The sequence below is a fragment of the Anabas testudineus genome, chromosome 19 (assembly GCF_900324465.2).
Source record: "Anabas testudineus chromosome 19, fAnaTes1.2, whole genome shotgun sequence".
NCBI classification, from domain to species: domain Eukaryota; kingdom Metazoa; phylum Chordata; class Actinopteri; order Anabantiformes; family Anabantidae; genus Anabas; species Anabas testudineus.
The window spans coordinates 2,402,245-2,420,978 of record NC_046628.1 but is presented as its reverse complement, the minus strand read 5'-3'; the positions used below and the strand labels follow the sequence as shown (position 1 = coordinate 2,420,978).

Here is an 18,734-nt window from a genome sequence, read left to right as displayed (position 1 = left end):
AAACTCAAAGTCTAAATCCAATCTGAATCAACTTGTCTCGTCCCTCAGGCCCGAATATCACGGTGGTCCACAGCGTTGCGTTCGCCGCCCCGTCCTCCCCAGTGACGGCCCAGTCGTACCCCACCACAGCACTGCCGGTCCAGACTGGGAAAACAGAAACAGCCGGCGTGGCCGGTCTGGAGCTGCTGGCTCAGAAGAGGCTGGAGAAAACCAGCACCTCACTGGAAGCTGCTCTCAGAGTGGTGGAGAACAAACTGGCTCAGGGGAGCAGTGTGGACGGGTAAGACTGAGAGTGGACGACACAGACAGACACCAAATGATCAATTATCATTTAATATTAGGAATAGATGATGAAATCTGCATTAAAACAGGTTTTGTTAGTGTTACACATAGAAATAATGATAAAAGTTCTGAACATGATGTGTGAGCAGCGTTGTTACATTTCCCCCGTCTGCTCCTCAGCGGCAGCAGCACAGTGAAGGCAGCCGGAAATATTCTGGATGACATCGGCAACATGTTCGACGACCTCGCCGACCAGCTCGATGCCATGTTGGAGTGACTCCCCAGCTTCTTATCTCAAGCGAGCGACAGACACAACAACACGAGCTGACTCCTCGATGCTGGAGAGAACAGAGAGCGGGGAGCTCTGCAGGATTTACCTGCACAGCTTCGAACGCGAGCGCTTCGCCTCAGGACACACACCTGGGAATGTTATTGGAATGAAAACAGACAGCGGCTGTGAGACGAGCTTCCAGGTCTCAGTGCGTGTTCAGCATATTCCCACTAATAGAATGAGGGTCCACGTTATTCATGTTACCTGTAAATGTATATATGTCTACAGTGGCACTGTGTATGTGTAGTCAGATATGTTTATACTGAGCATATATTTATTCTTCTATATGTGTTGTTTTTTTAACTAAATCAGTTTGTACCGACTGATAGACCATAAATCATTCTAGTGTATATTAGCATTAATGGGTTGTATATGAATTTGGCTGCTTATTGTCTATAACGTGAGGAAAATATTGTTTACTGTATTAAAAAGCAGCATATTCCACATGTACATGTATGTATTAGATTGGATTAGTGTATGTTTTTACCAAAGCCAGACACAGTGAGAGGCTTCTGTTCTCAGTTCAGAAGGTTTGACAGATCACCTCAGGATGCGATGAAGTGAATTTACTGCAACTCTGCTGCTGGCAAACAACGAGACTGTTCCAGAAACATTTCAAGTCATGTTATGTCAAAATGGAAAGAGACTGTGTTTCCGTGACAGCGCAGCGTATGGAGTCTGAAGTGTGCCAAAACAGTAATTACAATTATTTAGAAAGTCATAATAGGTCAATTCAAATTACATTAAAGTTCTGCATGATAAAACATCAGATTATCAATTTACCAACAGATCTTTTTTATTTCGATATATTTAAATGAACAAATTAGTTGATTTTAAAGTGGAGTAACATTTACTAATGTGTGTCATATTTTTTGAAATGTCACTATTTATTGGTCTCCTGCTTTGACATAAGCTACATTACATGTTCAGATTTTTAATTAAGAATGGATAAAGAGTTACTGATTGGCTATTTATTTTATTTAATTATTATTAATTTTAGATTTACTGCGCCTCATTTAAATCATTGTGGAACACTCCAGACTCCATAAAGCAGCACATTTCCCTCGTTTACTTTCATTCCCTGTCTTTTGATGCACCTTACAGAGCTTTTACTGCACAGAACGATGTTTCTTACTAAGTCACTGACATCATTGACTCACACTGTGCGGTTAAATGTCGTCATTCAACGGGGGCACTACAGTAAAGAAAAGCCGTGACTTACAGCCATATTTCCGCTCTCTGATTTTTTGTTTTTTAACTCTTATTCTTCTCAAACACGTTGCACTGTAACAAAATCAGGGAGTTTTTCATGTTTTTCCAGTTTTGAGGTGCTCCACATTAAAACTTCAGGTTTTCTTCTGTTCCAGTTTTGTTAGATGCCTGTTACTTTTATTAACGTTTCCACTCATTAAAAGGGAAATTCCCACTGCAGATGTGTTTGTGTTTGTCCACGTAGAGAGCAGGAATTCTTCCGTGACCTACCTTGTGGTTCCTAGAGTTTCCAAATGTAGAATGGGAGGCAGAGTCAACATCAGTACCATGAACGCTTCTCATATATTTTCAGATAATAAAAGAGACCAAAAACACTTAAAATCAAGATCAACAGTGACGTCAGTGAGGAGCTTCACTTGTCTTAAATCATTTATTCATGTATTTACAAAGCTAACAGGAGCTACATGAAAAATAAAAGAATTTCATTGAATCATATATTGTGACGACAGAAACCCCGGTGGGACAGATGATGAGATCTCCACGGCAACCAGAGCTGTCATCGATCTAAAGGTTCTGCAGAAGTCCGTTCAGTCATCGTGAGACTCTAACACGCTGGTGGTGATCAAACACTGTTGCAACAGATTGTCGTGCGTTGGCAGCAGTTTTCATTCACAGACACAGATTCTTCAATTCTAGTAGCTGATCGCAGGCGTCGATATCTGACATTCATTTAAACTGTGAGGATTTCAAATCTTAGCTCTGTATTATTTCCCCTGCATCCCATTATTGCTTCCATCCTTTAAATAGGAGACACTGTACATTATTCTTCTTTTCTAAATATATTACCATTCATTCCTGTGTCACATTAACATTTCTAAATTAAAACAAATGAAATCAACAAATAATACTGTTTAACGCGGGCGCGTCCGATCTTCTATATGAACACTGTGTCTTTCGTAAGCAGAGGGATCCAGAGGATGGACACAGAACTGAGGCTGATTATCTGTCTGGATCCTCCGTCAGATCCAGACGTCGAGAGGGGACAGAAGTGATGACGATGACGATGATGATGGTGTTTATAAGTTGCTGAACAGTTCGTTCCTCTTGCTCCAGTCCATGGGCGGGGCTTTCTTGGCCGATCGTTTCTGATGGGCTCTTTCTCTGGCCTGGGCTAGAGACATCTGCAGATCCAGGCTTTCAGCTGCTGGGGCCGGCTCCGGGGCCCTCTCAATCTGGACGCACACACACACAGACAGTTTCACACACTGTACATCACTCTAGTGCAAAGTTTTACAGGATTAATGGACAAATTGAAGAACTTGTTATTTTAAATTTCTTTTAATGCACATTTCACATTTAATCTCTAAGAATCATTAACTCATTTAACTGGTATATAAACATGTGGTTGTACACCGTACCTCTGGAGGGGGGGAGCTGCTGGTCGCTGCTGGCAGGGAGGCGTTGGAGGAGGCACTGGAGGATGACGAGCTCACTGACACTTTAGCCTTCCTCTCTGCTGCTGCCTGTTTAACACAAACACACACAAAAGACACACATGAATTAAACTAGAACCACCTACATGACCGGTCCACCTGGAGGTCTGTCTGTTCTCATGTGGGTTTAGGAGTTGTCCAGTAGGGGTCGCCGGTCACCTTCTGTCAGCTGCCTGTCTCAGAGCTCCCGTCCTCACTGCTCACTTGTTACAGCTGAGGCTCAGTTTCAACACTAACGTGTGCACAGGATTGAAAACTGGGTTGAATGTTAACACGCTGCTCGTCTCCCTCTACATCACACAGGACATTTCACTGAGTGACTTCATGGATGAAACTAACTGGCAGCTGCTGCGTTTTAACTTTATTACTTTATTACTGGTATAACTTCAGCTCTCTGTGAATGGTTGCTGCTGCTGCTGTAGAGGCTTTTCACACATGCTAATACTCCACCACAGCTACAGCCACGCCTCTGTTAATGCACTTTCTGTTTTTTAAACCCTCAGAGGACTCCGCGTGTCCAGCAGCTGAGCTCTGTCTGTATCGTATGTACTGTATTTGTTGACTCATTTGAATCCGCTGCAGAAACTCTGTAAACGTCAGTAAATCCGACACGTCAGCTTCTGCGATCGACTGATAGAACACACACAGATATTTAAGGTCAGAGGTCGTCATGCGTGTCTATGCGCAGCGCCGAGTTATGTAATAGCTGGTGAATGAGGGATTGTGTGAGTATGTGAACCGCGCTCGTTAGTTTCCTCATTAGCATAATCCTCAACTCGCCTTTAGAGTTAAAGCCTTTTCAATCCCATCATCCCCCTGGACACAGAAGAGAGGCCGCAAGAAACAGAGAGAGAGAGAGAGACGAGGGAAACACACACTGGTAAGCTCCTGTTGCCATGGTGAAGGGTCAGCCACAATGTCAACCAAGGGGCCAATCCACTTCTCCCATGTTGTGTGTGTGTGTGTGTGTGTGTGTGTGTGTGTGTGTGTGTGTGTGGAGAGGGGAGGGGGAGTGTTTACTTTTGATAAACTGTGCCTGTGGAACGTCACACAAACACATGCAGCTAATGCTGGCAGCTAATTAAAGGGCCATTCCACAAGTTTTCTACGACTCACACTGTGAAAGCAGTTAAATAATAATCCTGATGATGTCACTGTGATGATATCGGGGTTATCTCAGGTTCAACAGGAGACGACACCCTTACAATAAAGCGCGTGTTGAAAAATGATGGCACTGAATATCAAACTCATGGCTGTTCACAAGGCAGCAAACTTCTCCCGTAGGGGCACCGGCCTGACAGGGAACACACGGAGGCAGCCAGGAAGCTTCACACAACGCTGTCCAGAAGTCCTAATCTGATACCAGGAATGTCCAGAGAGGATCAGCAGGGCTTTTACAGGCCACTATCTGTAAGACAGCAAGTGTGTGTGTGTGTGTGTGTGTGTGTGTGTGTGTGTGTGTGTGTGTGTGCAGTGGTCCTCACCTCCTCTGATTCCCCCTCTGACGCTGGCACAGGTAGAGGTCCTACAGTGGTGAGAGAAACACAAAAGCCTCACTTCACCAGCCATGGAGATGTTTTTACTGTGCACAGTTCTAAATACTGTACTGTGCACATGGAAGCGTCGACCTTTACGAACTTTGTGTTGTGTACCTGTGACATGCTCCTCCGTAGGCAGGACGTTGCACCTGTTGAAGAATTTGTCAGTCTCAGCGTCGACCACCAGCAATCTGGTCTCGTTTCCTCCGGCCTTGATGGCTGCCACCACCTCAGAGTGCTGCTTCCCAATCACTGAGACGCCGTTCACCTGGCACACGAGGAGATACATACGTCATACAGGTTTTGTGCAAAAATGAATTCATATGTGTATCTAAAGTGGACATGAAGCCTCAGCAGACTGAGGTAATCAAATCAAGTGCATCTTTGAGATGGACACTGGAGCTTACATTAGAAGCATCCTTTGGACTGACCAGCATGAACAGGTTTTAATGGTTGCAGTAAAGTTAAATGTGTTTCACTGTATCTATGGGCACATGACTGTTGTTTTAAGACATGCTTAGAAAATGTGAAGCTGTCTTCTCACGCCTGCTGTGGTGATACGTCAGTATTACAGACGCTGTGGTTCTGGGGCCCTTATCAGATAACGGGGAGTAGACTTGGCTGCCAGCTGTCTGTCACAGTTGCCTCTGCAGCAGTCACAGCTGGTCCCTGAAGCATTTTAACACACCCTGCACCCTGCAGGAGAGCGGAGGACCTTCCTGCCAGTTTACTGCAGTGACCCCCGAGCAGAAACCCTCTTTTGATGATATTCCTGATCACGCACACAGAAGGCAGGGGGCAAAGTAAAACTTACGATATGTTGAGATAAGAGTGATATAAGGAATGAATGGACTGACAGTAGATGAGTAATGACAGCAGTGATGATAAGCGTTTCGTAACACTGTTATTACAGGGTGTGGTGTTTAAGCACACTCCCAGTGTTGGAACTAATCAAGTCTCCGGGGAGATAAGTGAGGAATTCTAGTGGGAGGAAGAGCTGAGGTGGGAATACCGTGAGGAATCTCCCAGTCTCAGCAGCTCCCACACTGGCTGTGCAAGTAAGCAGGTGGTACAGAACATTGTGCTACGGTACATTCCTCCTGTTAGACAAACTCCCAGTCCCATTCTCAGCATTCTCCAGTGTGTCCTGTTTTAAGTCGGTGTATGTGCACGTGTGGTTTTACTTAATGGGCATCGCTCGTCCTGCATGTAAGGAGCCCTGCAGACTGTTTGAGCAGCCTGTAATTCAGCCCACAGACACAGTAAGTGGATTAGCTCTGACCCTGCCATGTTCTGCATGGCCAGAAAGTCTGGCGATCACACACACACACACACACACACACATATACACACACACACACACACACACACACACACACACACACACACACACACACACACACACACACACACACACGCAGCGAGGGAAATTCAGTGTGCTTCAAACACACTGTGGAAATCACTCTTTACACAAAACACGCCCAAGATCAAAACATACAAGCAGAAACGTGCACATCTGACAGTGTGAGGGATTCCAGTTTCCAGTTGGGTCACTGATGTAATAGGATTACTGCTAATACACACACACACACACATACACACACACAAAGTATTAGGCAAAACGCACCAGGTAGAAAAAGCGCCTGTGTGTGCTTGTGTACCTGGATGATCTTGTCCTGTGGTTTAAGCCCTGCTCTCTGTGCAGGAGAGTCTTCGTCCACGGCTCTGATGAACTGGCCCGGCCTGGACTTCTCACTGTGCAGGTTGAAGCCGTAGCCATTAGCTCCCTTCGTCAGGTGGCAGAGCCGAGGCCGCAGCTCGCCTTTCTCCTCCTGCATGAACACACACAAGCACGGGAGAAAATGATGACGAGCCCTTAAATGTGCAATAGTAAAAGTAATAAATATAACTAAAACTTGTAATTTTCTTAATTAATTAAAAAATAATGATAACTGGACCAAAAAAATATTATTTTGTATTAAATTAAATTAAATTAAATTAAATTAAATTAAATTAAATTAAATTAAATTAAATTAAATTAAATTCTTTCTACGTCTACTTTCTTCCACAGTTACCCAGTAGGAGCACTCAGTGTAACAGTTTCCACTATTTGCTAGCAGCTAATGTTCTGTGAAACACAGCAAACATTCACCTCTAGCCCACTGCGGTACTTGCTCACTGTTTGTCAGTTAATATGGAAATCAAACGTCTTTAACCCTTTCATGCATAGTGGTCACCACAGTGGACAGCTAAGCTGTTCTCTTGTATATGCGTGGGTTGGGGTTGGTAGAGCCGTGGACAATATTTCTTTGTGTTTTTGTATAAAATCCTAGAAACTCTGCAGTTCATCGGTCAGCAGTATTAATATTCTAAGTATTAGAATATGTTCAAATGTGAGAAAACATCTGATTAGCATTATCACTTTTTTTTTATTTGATAGTTTTTACTCAGTATATCATTTTCTGCTATTGGCTTGTTAAATACATGTTTTCAGTCATGTAGTGCAATTAATCTCAGAGCTCTCCAACGCAGCCCTATGCTACAGGTGGCTTACGTCAATCTGAGCTTCAGCATGAATAAAATCGTTACATATTTATTCTGAATTACAAGCTGTGTGCGTCACGTAACTTCCCCATTTACATACTGTACATGTGCTGCTGACATATTGAGGCCACTCACATGAGGTCGGGAGCATGCAGAGGCAGGAAAGCCTTTTCTCACACATGACCTCCTTTACTGGCTGCATGCAGCCGTAGCATCTCTGTAGCAGAGGCTAATCCATCGGCTGCGGCCGATGCCTTGTTAAGTGTCTAATCCTAAGTGCAGGTGAAGGACTCGCATATGTATTCAAGCATTTAACGCTGTAATCACACATGCAGGAATAGGACTGCTGCACTGACGTCAGGAGCTCCAGCTCAATGAAGACAATTAGTCTCTGTCCTTCACTGTGGACAACTGATATATGGTTCAGCCAGGACATGTGTGGACATGTATGGACTGAAAACTCACGTTAGCAGAGAAAAAGAAAAAAGAAAGAAACTATCTATTACTATTATGGCTCATACAGTATCTTGCAGCTCATGAAAGGGAAACACTATAATTTGCTTTAATGTTTTCACCTTGGCTTCATTTGTCTTGTACCTCACTTGGAAGTCGCTTTGGATAAAAGCGACTTACAAATGACTAAATGGAAATGTAAAAGGAAATTATTAAATGAATTTATATTTATTACATAATTCAGAAATGTAGATTATTTTTATTACATCACAGTTATAGTTATTTTTACTGGAGGTTCCATTAAATAAAAGATAAAAACTTGTCAAAGGGTGTTTTATGTCTGATATTAAAAGACAGGAACCGTCTTTCACATTTATGAGAGAAAACACAGCATCTATTTTACAGCTCGGAGGACGGTACAGTGAACACCTGAGTCTCAGATAAAGACAATCCACACCCCCTTGTTGCACTTCCACCATCTGATAAAACCACAGCTATCTATGTAACATCCTCAGCTATCAGCTGCTCTCTGTAAATGATTTTTCTCCAAGTGACCATTTAAGATCAACCAGTGCAGCCTCAGCATTCATATAAGACACACATGCACTCACTCAGCACATCACAAAGCAGATTATGCATTGATCCAGGAGTTTATATCAAATCAGTGTGGTTGATGATTGCTGAAACATGCTGGCTTAGTGTGACTCAAGGTTGAACCTTTGGATGGAACATTTATGACAAACTCCACATAACCAGTGGTTGTTAATAAGATGACAAGTATGATAGTACCCATGAGGGGTAAAGTGCAGCCAAAGGAATGCTTTACCTGTACACTATAACTCATCATCTCACAAGGGCTTATACCTTCTCAGCAAGGGGATTTACTGCACACATACCTAAAACATCTACAGATAGGTAACAGTATCCATCTGTAGACCAACTCATATAATCTGTGGTACTTTGTGTGCAGAAGAAATTTTTTTATCAGAACCAAAATTGAGTTATAGATGGAGTAAATGTTAGTTTTCCACCGTTTTCTCAACAGGTTCTGGGATTTAAGGTAGACAATACTTGTCTCCGTGCCAACCGCAAAAAGATGATGGTTAGACAGAAGATCTGACAAGCACTTTGTGGCTGCTTTGAGAATTTGAACCTGTCATGTAGGGTGAATAAGCACCATATAATCCATTTACTGCACCACAGGGGAGCAGGGACTCAGCTGACCAGAGAAGGACTGCTATCTGTCTGTGTATTTCTGCCAAATCTACAGTATATGCAATCTGAGGGAAACCCTGAAGGCATGTGCCATTAAGATACAGACCTATCCTCTGCTTACCACTTCAATGCATCTTCCTGTTACACCACTGGCACTGGTTTATCCCTCTCCTGAGGACAGTTGTTATCTCTGCTAGCATGTGGTCAGATCTCACTTTCTTTGCACAGGATCAAGTCTATAGTTTTCATCAACCTGGTCTCAGAGACACCTAAAGGGGTATAGCCTGGCCAGTGTGATAGGATGCAGCAGGAAGGTGGTGGAGACATATTGGATCGAGCAAGAGAGTCTCAGAAAGGATGCCATTATTTTCACCACATCGCAAACCACAGCAGACAGTCCCTTTGCTACATCACATGATTGTGATGTAGCAATGTAGCATGTAATAATTCTTTTAAACAAAGTGAAGGAAAAACAGATCGTCTTCAACTCTCACCTCCATCCTCTGCTGATTTGTCAGTTTTGTTGCAGACAGAGAACTGTCCAGTTGGAACAGAGGATGTAAATAACGTGCTCAACGCATCACATTCCTCCCAGCCTAAACCTCCAAGTACAGACCATAAGAGGCCAAATGCTGGACCCCAGCAGTGTCCAGCAGTGCGGGAACATTTTCAAGTATTGTGTTAAACAAAGTCTGCAGCAGACACAAAAATACACTCGATAATATAAGGGACTTTTTTCAGGTTTTTTTTTCTTGGTTCATTTGGTGTGTGCACAGGAAAACCACAGTATCAGCAAAGCCGTGCACAGCAAAACACTGCAGCAACAGCAAGTGCTGTATGGTAATGACAGCACTGAGTGAAGTCCAGCAGAGAGGCTCTTTAATGTCTTGCATTTACTAATGTGCTGGTTGGAAGGGTTAGGCCGCATTCAGACAAACATGCTCCAGGCTGTGTTGGTGGGGGAAACAAGAAAATATGATCTAGACGATGCAACTGGAGGAACAGATGTTTTTTTAGAGCTTATTAGATGTTAGGATACGATACAGTGGTTGGTAACACTGTCAAAGAATTGCACAACCCGGGAAAGTTGTCCAGGCGGAAACGTTTTAATTGTGATGATCTTGAGTAATCTACCAGGAACGTGTGCTTGTGTAATACACCACTGTCATGATTGTGTCGTTTTCACAGAGAGGTCTGCACAGCAAAGGGTTGGCGTTTCCTAGCACAGAGGGAAAGTCCAACTAAATGCGGTCAATTGATCTCTTATTCTCAAACCAGCTTTATATTGTAGTTATCTGTCAATGACCAGGACATACAATAATTCAGCACATTTTAGTCTGTGCTCTGAGTCTGCACAGTGCCACCACTAAAAAAAGAAAATAAGTAGCACTGTACAGTAAGAAGTACACTGGAATAATCTATATGACAGCATATGTTACTTATCTTACACTTTTATGATATGCGAACATATACATACTGTAGATACACATCACAATGGTACTGAACATGATAGATAATGGTTCAATGACAATTGTGACAGCACACTTAGCTCTCCTGACCCTACTTCACTACTTGTTTGATAAAAAGAACCTCTCCCTTGCAACTACAGACGATAAAAATCAAATATACTGTAGATGGTATTTTTATTTTCAGTAACATCAAGAGTTTCTACTCAGTCAAAGTCTAGTTTCTAGCTATATACTGCCCACAAACCACATGACTACATGTAACTGTGACAGCTGTGTTTTAGAATGTTCTATTTAGAAATATATTGGTTACCATATTAGTATCTTGCCATGATAGACATTTGTCCACAAAGAGGTTAGGGGCCACAGTCTCCTGCAGCCATATGCATCTGGCTGTGGGCTGGTGGGAAAGTGGATGACATTTTGTTTTGTTGCAGAATTATCTGTGATAATGTATCTACCAAAGCAGCCACAGTGTGAATGCAGGATTAGTGTAGTTTTAGTGTGATGGTACCAGAGACAGCAAATACACACTGTAAACACTCCCTAAGCTGTTAAGTTGTTGAATATCAAAGGTTAATGGTTTTACAGCTCGCTGTAGTTAAACATCAAATCTTGTGCTGTAGCCTGGTATCTCATAACAGCAGCTGGTTTGTTGGAAAGACCTTGAACTGAGAAACTGTATAATTGAAGTTATGGTTTTTGAATGTCTGATCATATTCTTGCTCACTTATTATTCAATCCCATTCTTCCCAATCTAGATGCAAACTTAAAAAAAATAATAATTGATGCGTTCATTCACTTCAACCTTTATTTGTGTAAATTGAAGCTAACACACACTCAATAAAAATAACTGGTAATTTAGGTAGATCCTATAAAAAAAAGCAGCTCTGTCCAGAAGTCCACTTTACTCACATGCTCTTCAGTGCACACAGTTACACAGACAGTAAGGTCACAGCCACACAGCGTGGAAATTCCTGGCTGTGAAGATACAAAGCTCACAATACGTAATATCTGTAGGGTCAAAATAAGCTGTGGAGGAGGAACGACCATGAAAATATTTGTTGCCTTGTTGTTTTCTACTGTTTCCCTTAACTGTTGCACTTGTTTACTTCTGGAAAAGTGCAAATACTGAACTTCATTTTTACTTGTTTGCGGCAGATGGCTGTTGTTGCAATCAATTATGCTTCCACAGTAATTTAGTAACAGAATGGTTACTAAATGTTTACACAGCACAACAGTCACCCATATACTGAAATATATATACACCCATATAACTGAAATACCAACACTGTAAGAATCAGCTTTCTGCTTATTGCCTGATGAAGTTATTAGCTTACATGATAAACACAAACTACACAAAACTGTCGCTACACCCGGCATTACGACTATCATTAACTAGCTGAGAGAGAAAAACAAACAATGTAGACTGAGTACCAGCACTATAGCAACTAGCTCAGAGGACAGGAAGTGGTTTCCTCACAGGTTCCTCCCAGCAGCACCATCACAGATGTGCTGAGAAAGAAACCTGCAGTGTGTGTTTATAAAGATAGCTCCTCCCCAAATGAGTTTAAAATTCATTAAGTTTTATATCTCAGCTACTTAACTAAGAATCTTATTGTAGATGCATTACAACAAATATAAAGGCAAGGTGATAGGAATATGGTCCACTGACCCATTCAATCATTATTTCACAGCAATGCCTGCTAATACCACTGTACCACTGCTATTAGCAAGCAACTACATAGAGATTCTTTTGCAGGGTGTGTGGGTTCTACCTTGGAGACCAGGTGAAGCGTGCAGAGATAGCGTATTGTTGCTGTTTTTGACAACAGATGAAACAATTGCTGATACATTTCCAGAGTTGTGCAATCTCTTCTGTGAATAATACAAGCCACTGTGCTGTGTTTTGGTATCTAATATGCTTTAAATATATAAATCCATTCTTCCAACTGGACTTTCCGGATCATATTTCATTCTCACTGTGTGCTGTATAAAGCTATGCTTTTATCAATGTCAACACAGCTACACTATAGCCTCCTGCCAGCACGACCAAGACGCAGATAAGCAGCTGTAAATGGATATTTTTTTATTTCCATGCTATGTAAATAGAAGTGTGACACAAAGCATTTCAAATGTTTCACTTTACTGAATATTTCCACACACCGCCTGCCTGGTTTCTATGTATTTAAACATGCCAATCTGTTTGGTCACGCTGGATTCCCAGTTTAGTGACTGCTGAGTGATTAGAGTAGATAGCCAGCCGAGCTCAAAGCACGAGGACACAGCTCCGTATGTAACAGCAGTATCAATTCACTCATAGTCTGAGACGAGGTGGCACTTCAAAGACACTTTGCTAATTACTTGCACAAAATGCAGTTATAATCCCTGTCATGCCAAACACCCTGATTACATTTCAATGGATCTGCAGGCTTTCAGTGGACAGCTTAGCTTCACGGTCCAATTAGTGTCCTTGATTGACCTGAAGTAAAAATGTCCACATTCTTAAAGGACCAAAATAATAATTTTTTATGTGTTTGTTTATTTATTGAGACTGAATCACTAAGGAAACAGTAAGAGAACAAGGAACTCTCGTGACGCCAATGGTACATTTATGGAGTTTGTTTTGGATGGAAGCCTGTGTAAAGAACCATCTGATGGACAGTTGTTCTCCTAAGCAATTCCCATCATAATTTGGTCTCAGTACAAAAAAAGAAATTCAGAAATTAGTATTATTCCTCTGTTTGTTCATAAAACGATGAAGACACATCAGTAATAATATTAATAATCAGTCAGGCAGACTTAGGTTATCACCTAGGACATGTGGTTTGCCTCACACTGACAGAAAGACCTTCACAGTTGTGTGTCCAGTCCAGCATCTCTGTTTAGAATGAGCCTTTCTGCCTGCGTTGTCTAAGCACTGTCCTTTCAGCCTTTCGGCACATACATGTTAATTATGAGGTCAATGCTGGTTGCTCGGAACAAGGCTCTCCAGCAGATCCTTTTATTTCCATTAAGTCAGAAGAGGAGCTCATTTTTCAGATGCACTTTCAGCAACACAATGTAAATTTCTTAATGTATTGTACATAATGGGTATTTGCTTGCACAGCATGAGTAATCAACAACCTCACATCCCAAAGTGCTGCTGCATGAAGGAGACCTCCTGAAGGCGGGGGGGAACGTTCACCTCCATGGGGCCAAATTCTGTGCTGTTAACATGAGTGGTGGCCAACTACAACACCTCATGCTGTGAGAGGCATGCAGTACAACAAAATTCATAGTAACTACACTATGAACAGCAAAAGCACCTGACCTTGACCTGACAAGGAGCTGTCGCACTCTTCTGATCATCTAGGGGGCGTCTAGTCACTCTAAAGACTAGAGTGAAGATGCATTAGACTACATACTAGGTATTCTAAAACTACACTGTTTGTTTACATGAGGAACATCATGTCTCTGAGAAGTTGGATTAGTGTTTTGCTGAACCAACTTGCTGCCAGCAGTGTTTCTTTACCAATGCAACAGTACAAATGATGCAGAACATTAGGAACACTGCCTCCATGTTAAATAGAACCAGAATTTAGCACATTTTGCCTACCTCAGCATCAAAAAGTCAGTCATTCACTAAGTTGAGTATGGCCTAACCCACTAATTGTTTGTCTATATGTCTGTAAGAAAAAAGTGACCATTCCCTTCCCCACAGTGATGTTCTTATATTACATGATTCTACAAGATATTAAATCTACAGTCACATCTGGAAAAAACTGCAACAAGCCCATTTTGGCCATTTTCTAATAACTTACATGGTTGGTCAGAGTCATCCAGATAGAATGGCATAGGCTTCTGTACTATGGCCACTACGTTAACTGCGTTAACTGATACTATAGATGGTTTCTAGGCTAATTTAGAAATAACCATTCACAAGTTTATGTCCTTAAAAGGTCCCATTCAAAACACCAAATTTTAGGGGGCTCTAAAATAAATATTGGAAAAAATAATTAGTCATAAGAGAAATCAGTATCTGTACACCTTTGACTAAATGATAATGATGAGATTAAGTTGTATAATCACTAAGTGCTACTCCAGTGCTATATAATAACTAGTGACAATGTTTCAGTGGAAAAAACCTAAGAAGCTGCAGCCATATTGAGGAACATCACAGTAATCTTGATTTACAGAGTTAACTACTGCTGAATCAATAAAATGCCAGATGAATTGTTCTTTCCCAGGCTTATATGATCTCAGTGATAAGAGACGTCGTAACACTAAAAAAATAATTATCCTTTTGGATGGATAAGAGTTGTCTCAAAGTCTTCAATCCTGCAAGCTAGGATCAAAGTCTTAACTTTGGCTGCACATAGAGGGTGTGCATGCAAGGATGGTGCACAAAGGATGAAAAGTGTCTGTGTAAGTGATAATAAGTCAGCGTCTTCTCCAAATGAGCAACCCACTGCTTTGGCCATCCAAAGCTGACACGCAAACTCATTCTCTACAAAAATGACAGTGGAATTACTCTACAGGAGCAAAATGGCTACACTTTCTCATTTTCAGTCAAGAACCTTATTATGCTAAACCTTGCCTCCACACTTTGGACATCCATTCATCTAGGATCCTATTATTTCATCATTTGTTTGACATTTTCACATCTACAAGGACGAACAAATTGCTGTTTAATCCTGTAGCTGGCCCGCACACACCCACACTCATATTCTTGCTTCACTCTAGTCCCATTGACAGTGTGTGTTAAGTGAGGGTGTAGGTATTTCAGGGTCAGCGTGGCCTCCTTGTTGAGGCGTGAGAGCCCGCTCTCCTTTCCTCCCTGACCCAGAAGCTTTTCTCCCCATGCAAACATTGTGGACAAAGCCTCTTTCTGCTGCTGGGAGTATCTATGGTGACCAATAGACGGTTCTCGGTGTGGTGGAGAACTGAGTTGCTAGAAACCAGGATGTTACCATAATATAATGACATGCTCACTCTGTTCGTCCTTTGCTTCCGAGAGGAAAAAAGCGATCTCTGCAGACTTTGTCACTGTGATGATTTAGGTTAATGTAGTGTGAAAAAAGTTTGGTGACTGAACTCTGGGCTGCAACACGAAGTCCAACCACAGACAATCACGTGAAAGAAACTATTGTTTAACGGTGGTTGTGCTCAGTGGGGTTAGTTGCGCGTCATTATTGGCTGGCCCACTCAAGTGTATCCCACAGGGAGGTTGGTATCAGAGGCCAGTATCAGACCATCAGTCAGGCTCTGCCAAGTCTCCCATCAGGAAGGAATGCAGCAGGAGGTTTGCTACATCCCAGCGAGCCAGCTCAGACGTACTGGTGGCCAGAGTATTAGTGAAAGAAAGACAGAAAGAGGCCTGGACATCCCACTTAATAATAACAGAAGAGGAGTAAAGTGTGTCTAAATGTATATATCTATATACAGTGACGTTTAAAAGTGTGTAAATGCTTTCAGTTTTTCTCTATTACTGCATAAATACCAGATTAGATTAGCAAATCAAGACACTTTAACAAGCCAAACACTTACAAATACTAAGTTACAAGATTTACTGTGGAAAATTATCCAGTCTCAAATATGTGTGTGTGTGTGTGAAACGTACTTTGAACATGAAAAACAGAACTCTGATACACACACGGTTATACTGATAAAGGTGGTGGCTCAACTATTCAGGCAGTGGCAGTAGTGTTTCATTTTACTTTTGAAAGCAGTCAGAAATCTTTGTCAGGACAGACAAATAAGTTTGATTTGCATGTTCCCTCACATACTGTTCTCTGCTTAAGCCATAAATCCAACATCCAACAATCCAACATAGTCTGCTTGTTATCAATCATACATGAAGTGGAACTGGAAATACTGTTCTTCGTTTAATTTCTGCTTGGTTGTTCCAAACATGCTTCATAGAAGGAGTCCATTTGTCATTTTTTTCCCTTTTATGTGGATGCAGGTCATCTACATTACGCATCCTAATGTAGAAGTGGTCAAAGAATCAATTGTAATAATAATGGTTCATTTGTACTTAACCGGTGATTAGAAGTTCATTAGTACAGTATATTAATTCTAGACCTACTATTAACCCAGCTGAGTTTCTACAATGTAATTTGATTAAAATTATATTTAGTCACTAACAGTTGCTTTGCGTTGTTTTGTATCTGATCTTTAGCCCCTACCTAAAGTTTAAAGTCCTAAATAAAAAACACTTTTCAGTCTTCACACAGCTAAACACCTCCACAATGAGGCTACTTTGCATTGCTGTTGCACAACATTTAAATCAGGGCCCAGACTTTGCACCGGCTACAATAGTCACGTAGTCTGTAGTCACCATGTTTATGACCCTTTCATAAAATAATATTAGAAAGTTGTTTCTTAACCAACAACAAAAGCTCTGTCTCTCAAAGTGGTAAGGTTATTGTGAACCAAAGACAGAAATCTGTGTTTAAGTATATCAAATCTGATGTACTGGAATATCCCGGACAGGGTGTCAAACTATCAACTAATCAATCTCTTTTTGAATTGCACTTCCTCCAGGCGTCTGCAGCCATTCTTATCCTGTCATGTCAGGACACATCATATACAATAGCCAGAGGTGACTCGCTGACATGCATCAATGTGGCCAAGCTTCTGGTCCAACAAGCCAAACCTGACATGGAAGTCAAGACGGGAAGTAGAGAGGCTGGCAGACGTAAACAGATTGACAGGCATTGGTGCAGCAAAGACTCTCTTTAGCAGGAATAAGTAGAGGCCTGAGACATTTCACTGTGCTGTATCACCTCTCTGACTCTGGCAGTGGAAGTGGTTACTTAACAGGGGATTTAATTCCATGTAGCCTTTTCAGCTCATAGGCAGAGCTGGTCTCAGATCTGATTGGAAAACATAAGCCATCAGATGTCTAATCTGACACCTTTATAACAGTTATATGAGGTGTTAATGTGCTGGTGGACCTTACTCTGCCGCTTATTTCCACATAAAGTTTGATGACTAAATCTATCAACTGAGATTACACACCGTCACACACCAGTATCTCAGTTTATATGGAAATAAACTGTATATGATGAGTTTTAATATTATATTATATTAGTGTCATGAATGAGCTTGATTTATAAGGTATCTAATGAGATGGACAATGCAAAAATGTTTAAGTATTTAGTTGATCATACATTTCATTGATGTGTGTGGTATTTTATAGATACAGCCAGCTGTTCTGTCACAGCTCTGACCTTTTGACCTGACAGTTCTGATGGCTAAAAGCTTCATTAATAAGAAATATTACAGCTACACCCATGACTAGAACAAAAAAAAATGAAGCTCAGAAACGTGCGGGCTGATGAGGAATAACAGAATAACGAGTCTGGGCTGGAGTAAATAGAGTAAACAGTAGTGTAAACAGCGGCAGCTAACTGTACCTTGGTGCTGGAGCTGACACTCAGCCTCTCCGACCTCTCCGAGGATGCGTCCCCGTTCTCGCGCGGGACAGGGGTGGACTCCCTCGGGGTGCCGTTGCTCTGGGCGTCCCCGCGGTCCGAGTCGCCGTCCCCTCCGGGCAGGGGAATCCCCTCCGTGACGAACTCTTTCCGGCACTGCAGGCTGTGCTTCTTCAGCAGCTCGGACGTCTCGGCGTCCACCACGATGAGCTCCAGCGCCCCGCTGGTGGCCCGTATCCTGGACACCACCTGCTGATGGCTCTCGCCCTCCACGTTCTCGCCGTTCACGAACACGAGCCGGTCGGCCGCGAGGAGCCCCGCCGCGGAGGCGGGAGTGTCGGGCTCCACGAGCCGGATGAACTGGCCGCTCTTGCCCTTCTCCCCGTGCAGGTGGAAGCCGTAGCCGCTGGCTCCCTTCTCCATCACACACAGCCTCGGTCGGAGTTTGGACATGTTGCTGCTTTGTTAACCTGCGGACAGTTCGGGACCGCTTCAAACCCTTTAGGCGAGCAGACACACAGCGACCATGTATGAAACCGACACCTGTTGCGCACACTGACTTGATAGCGCCGCGCTTCCGCTGCAACTGAGCCGCACTAAACTTTCCCCCGCTAATGTCGAGAGCTCGCTGCTACCGCCTGGTTCAAACATCCTCCCCTGGCAGAGGCTGTGTTGCAATCTTCGTCTTCTTTTTTTTTTTTTTTTTTTTTTACCTCCAATCCAGCACCGTCCCGTAATCAGCGGAGGTACCACTGCTGTGAAGCTAGCACGATACCGTT

The 18,734-nt window shown here is 42.4% G+C and overlaps 2 protein-coding genes across 3 annotated transcripts in view; one reads left to right on the top strand and one right to left on the bottom strand.

Moving 5' to 3' along the window:
- Nucleotides 1–2,044, top strand: part of LOC113156356 (caskin-2-like) — a 39,832-nt gene extending 37,788 nt beyond the window's left edge. For both annotated transcript variants that reach the window (XM_026351446.2, XM_026351447.2), the window contains exons 20-21: nt 49–280; nt 463–2,044. In XM_026351446.2, coding sequence (XP_026207231.1) covers nt 49–280; nt 463–559 — 329 coding nt within the window. In that variant the 3' untranslated portion in view covers nt 560–2,044. The remainder of the gene's footprint in view (nt 1–48; nt 281–462) is intronic.
- A 184-nt stretch (nt 2,045–2,228) lies between these two features.
- Nucleotides 2,229–18,641, bottom strand: slc9a3r1a (SLC9A3 regulator 1a). The gene is made up of 6 exons (XM_026350937.1): nt 17,938–18,641; nt 6,518–6,688; nt 4,971–5,124; nt 4,803–4,843; nt 3,244–3,348; nt 2,229–3,057 (listed from the first exon to the last, which is right to left on the bottom strand). The coding sequence occupies exons 1-6, from the start codon at nt 18,406–18,408 to the stop codon at nt 2,902–2,904; spliced, it is 1,098 nt and encodes a 365-aa protein (XP_026206722.1). The 5' UTR covers nt 18,409–18,641; the 3' UTR covers nt 2,229–2,901.
- Nucleotides 18,642–18,734: the final 93 nt, after the last annotated feature.

Coding starts and splice junctions, on each gene's coding strand:
- slc9a3r1a (XM_026350937.1), bottom strand. CDS start 18,408: ATGTCCAAACTCCGACCGAGGCTGTGTGTGATGGAGAAGGGAGCCAGC. Junction 5,125..6,517: donor CACAGGACAAGATCATCCAG/GTACACAAGCAC, acceptor CTCGTGTGCCAG/GTGAACGGCGTCTCAGTGAT. Junction 4,844..4,970: donor TACGGAGGAGCATGTCACAG/GTACACAACACA, acceptor TCACCACTGTAG/GACCTCTACCTGTGCCAGCG.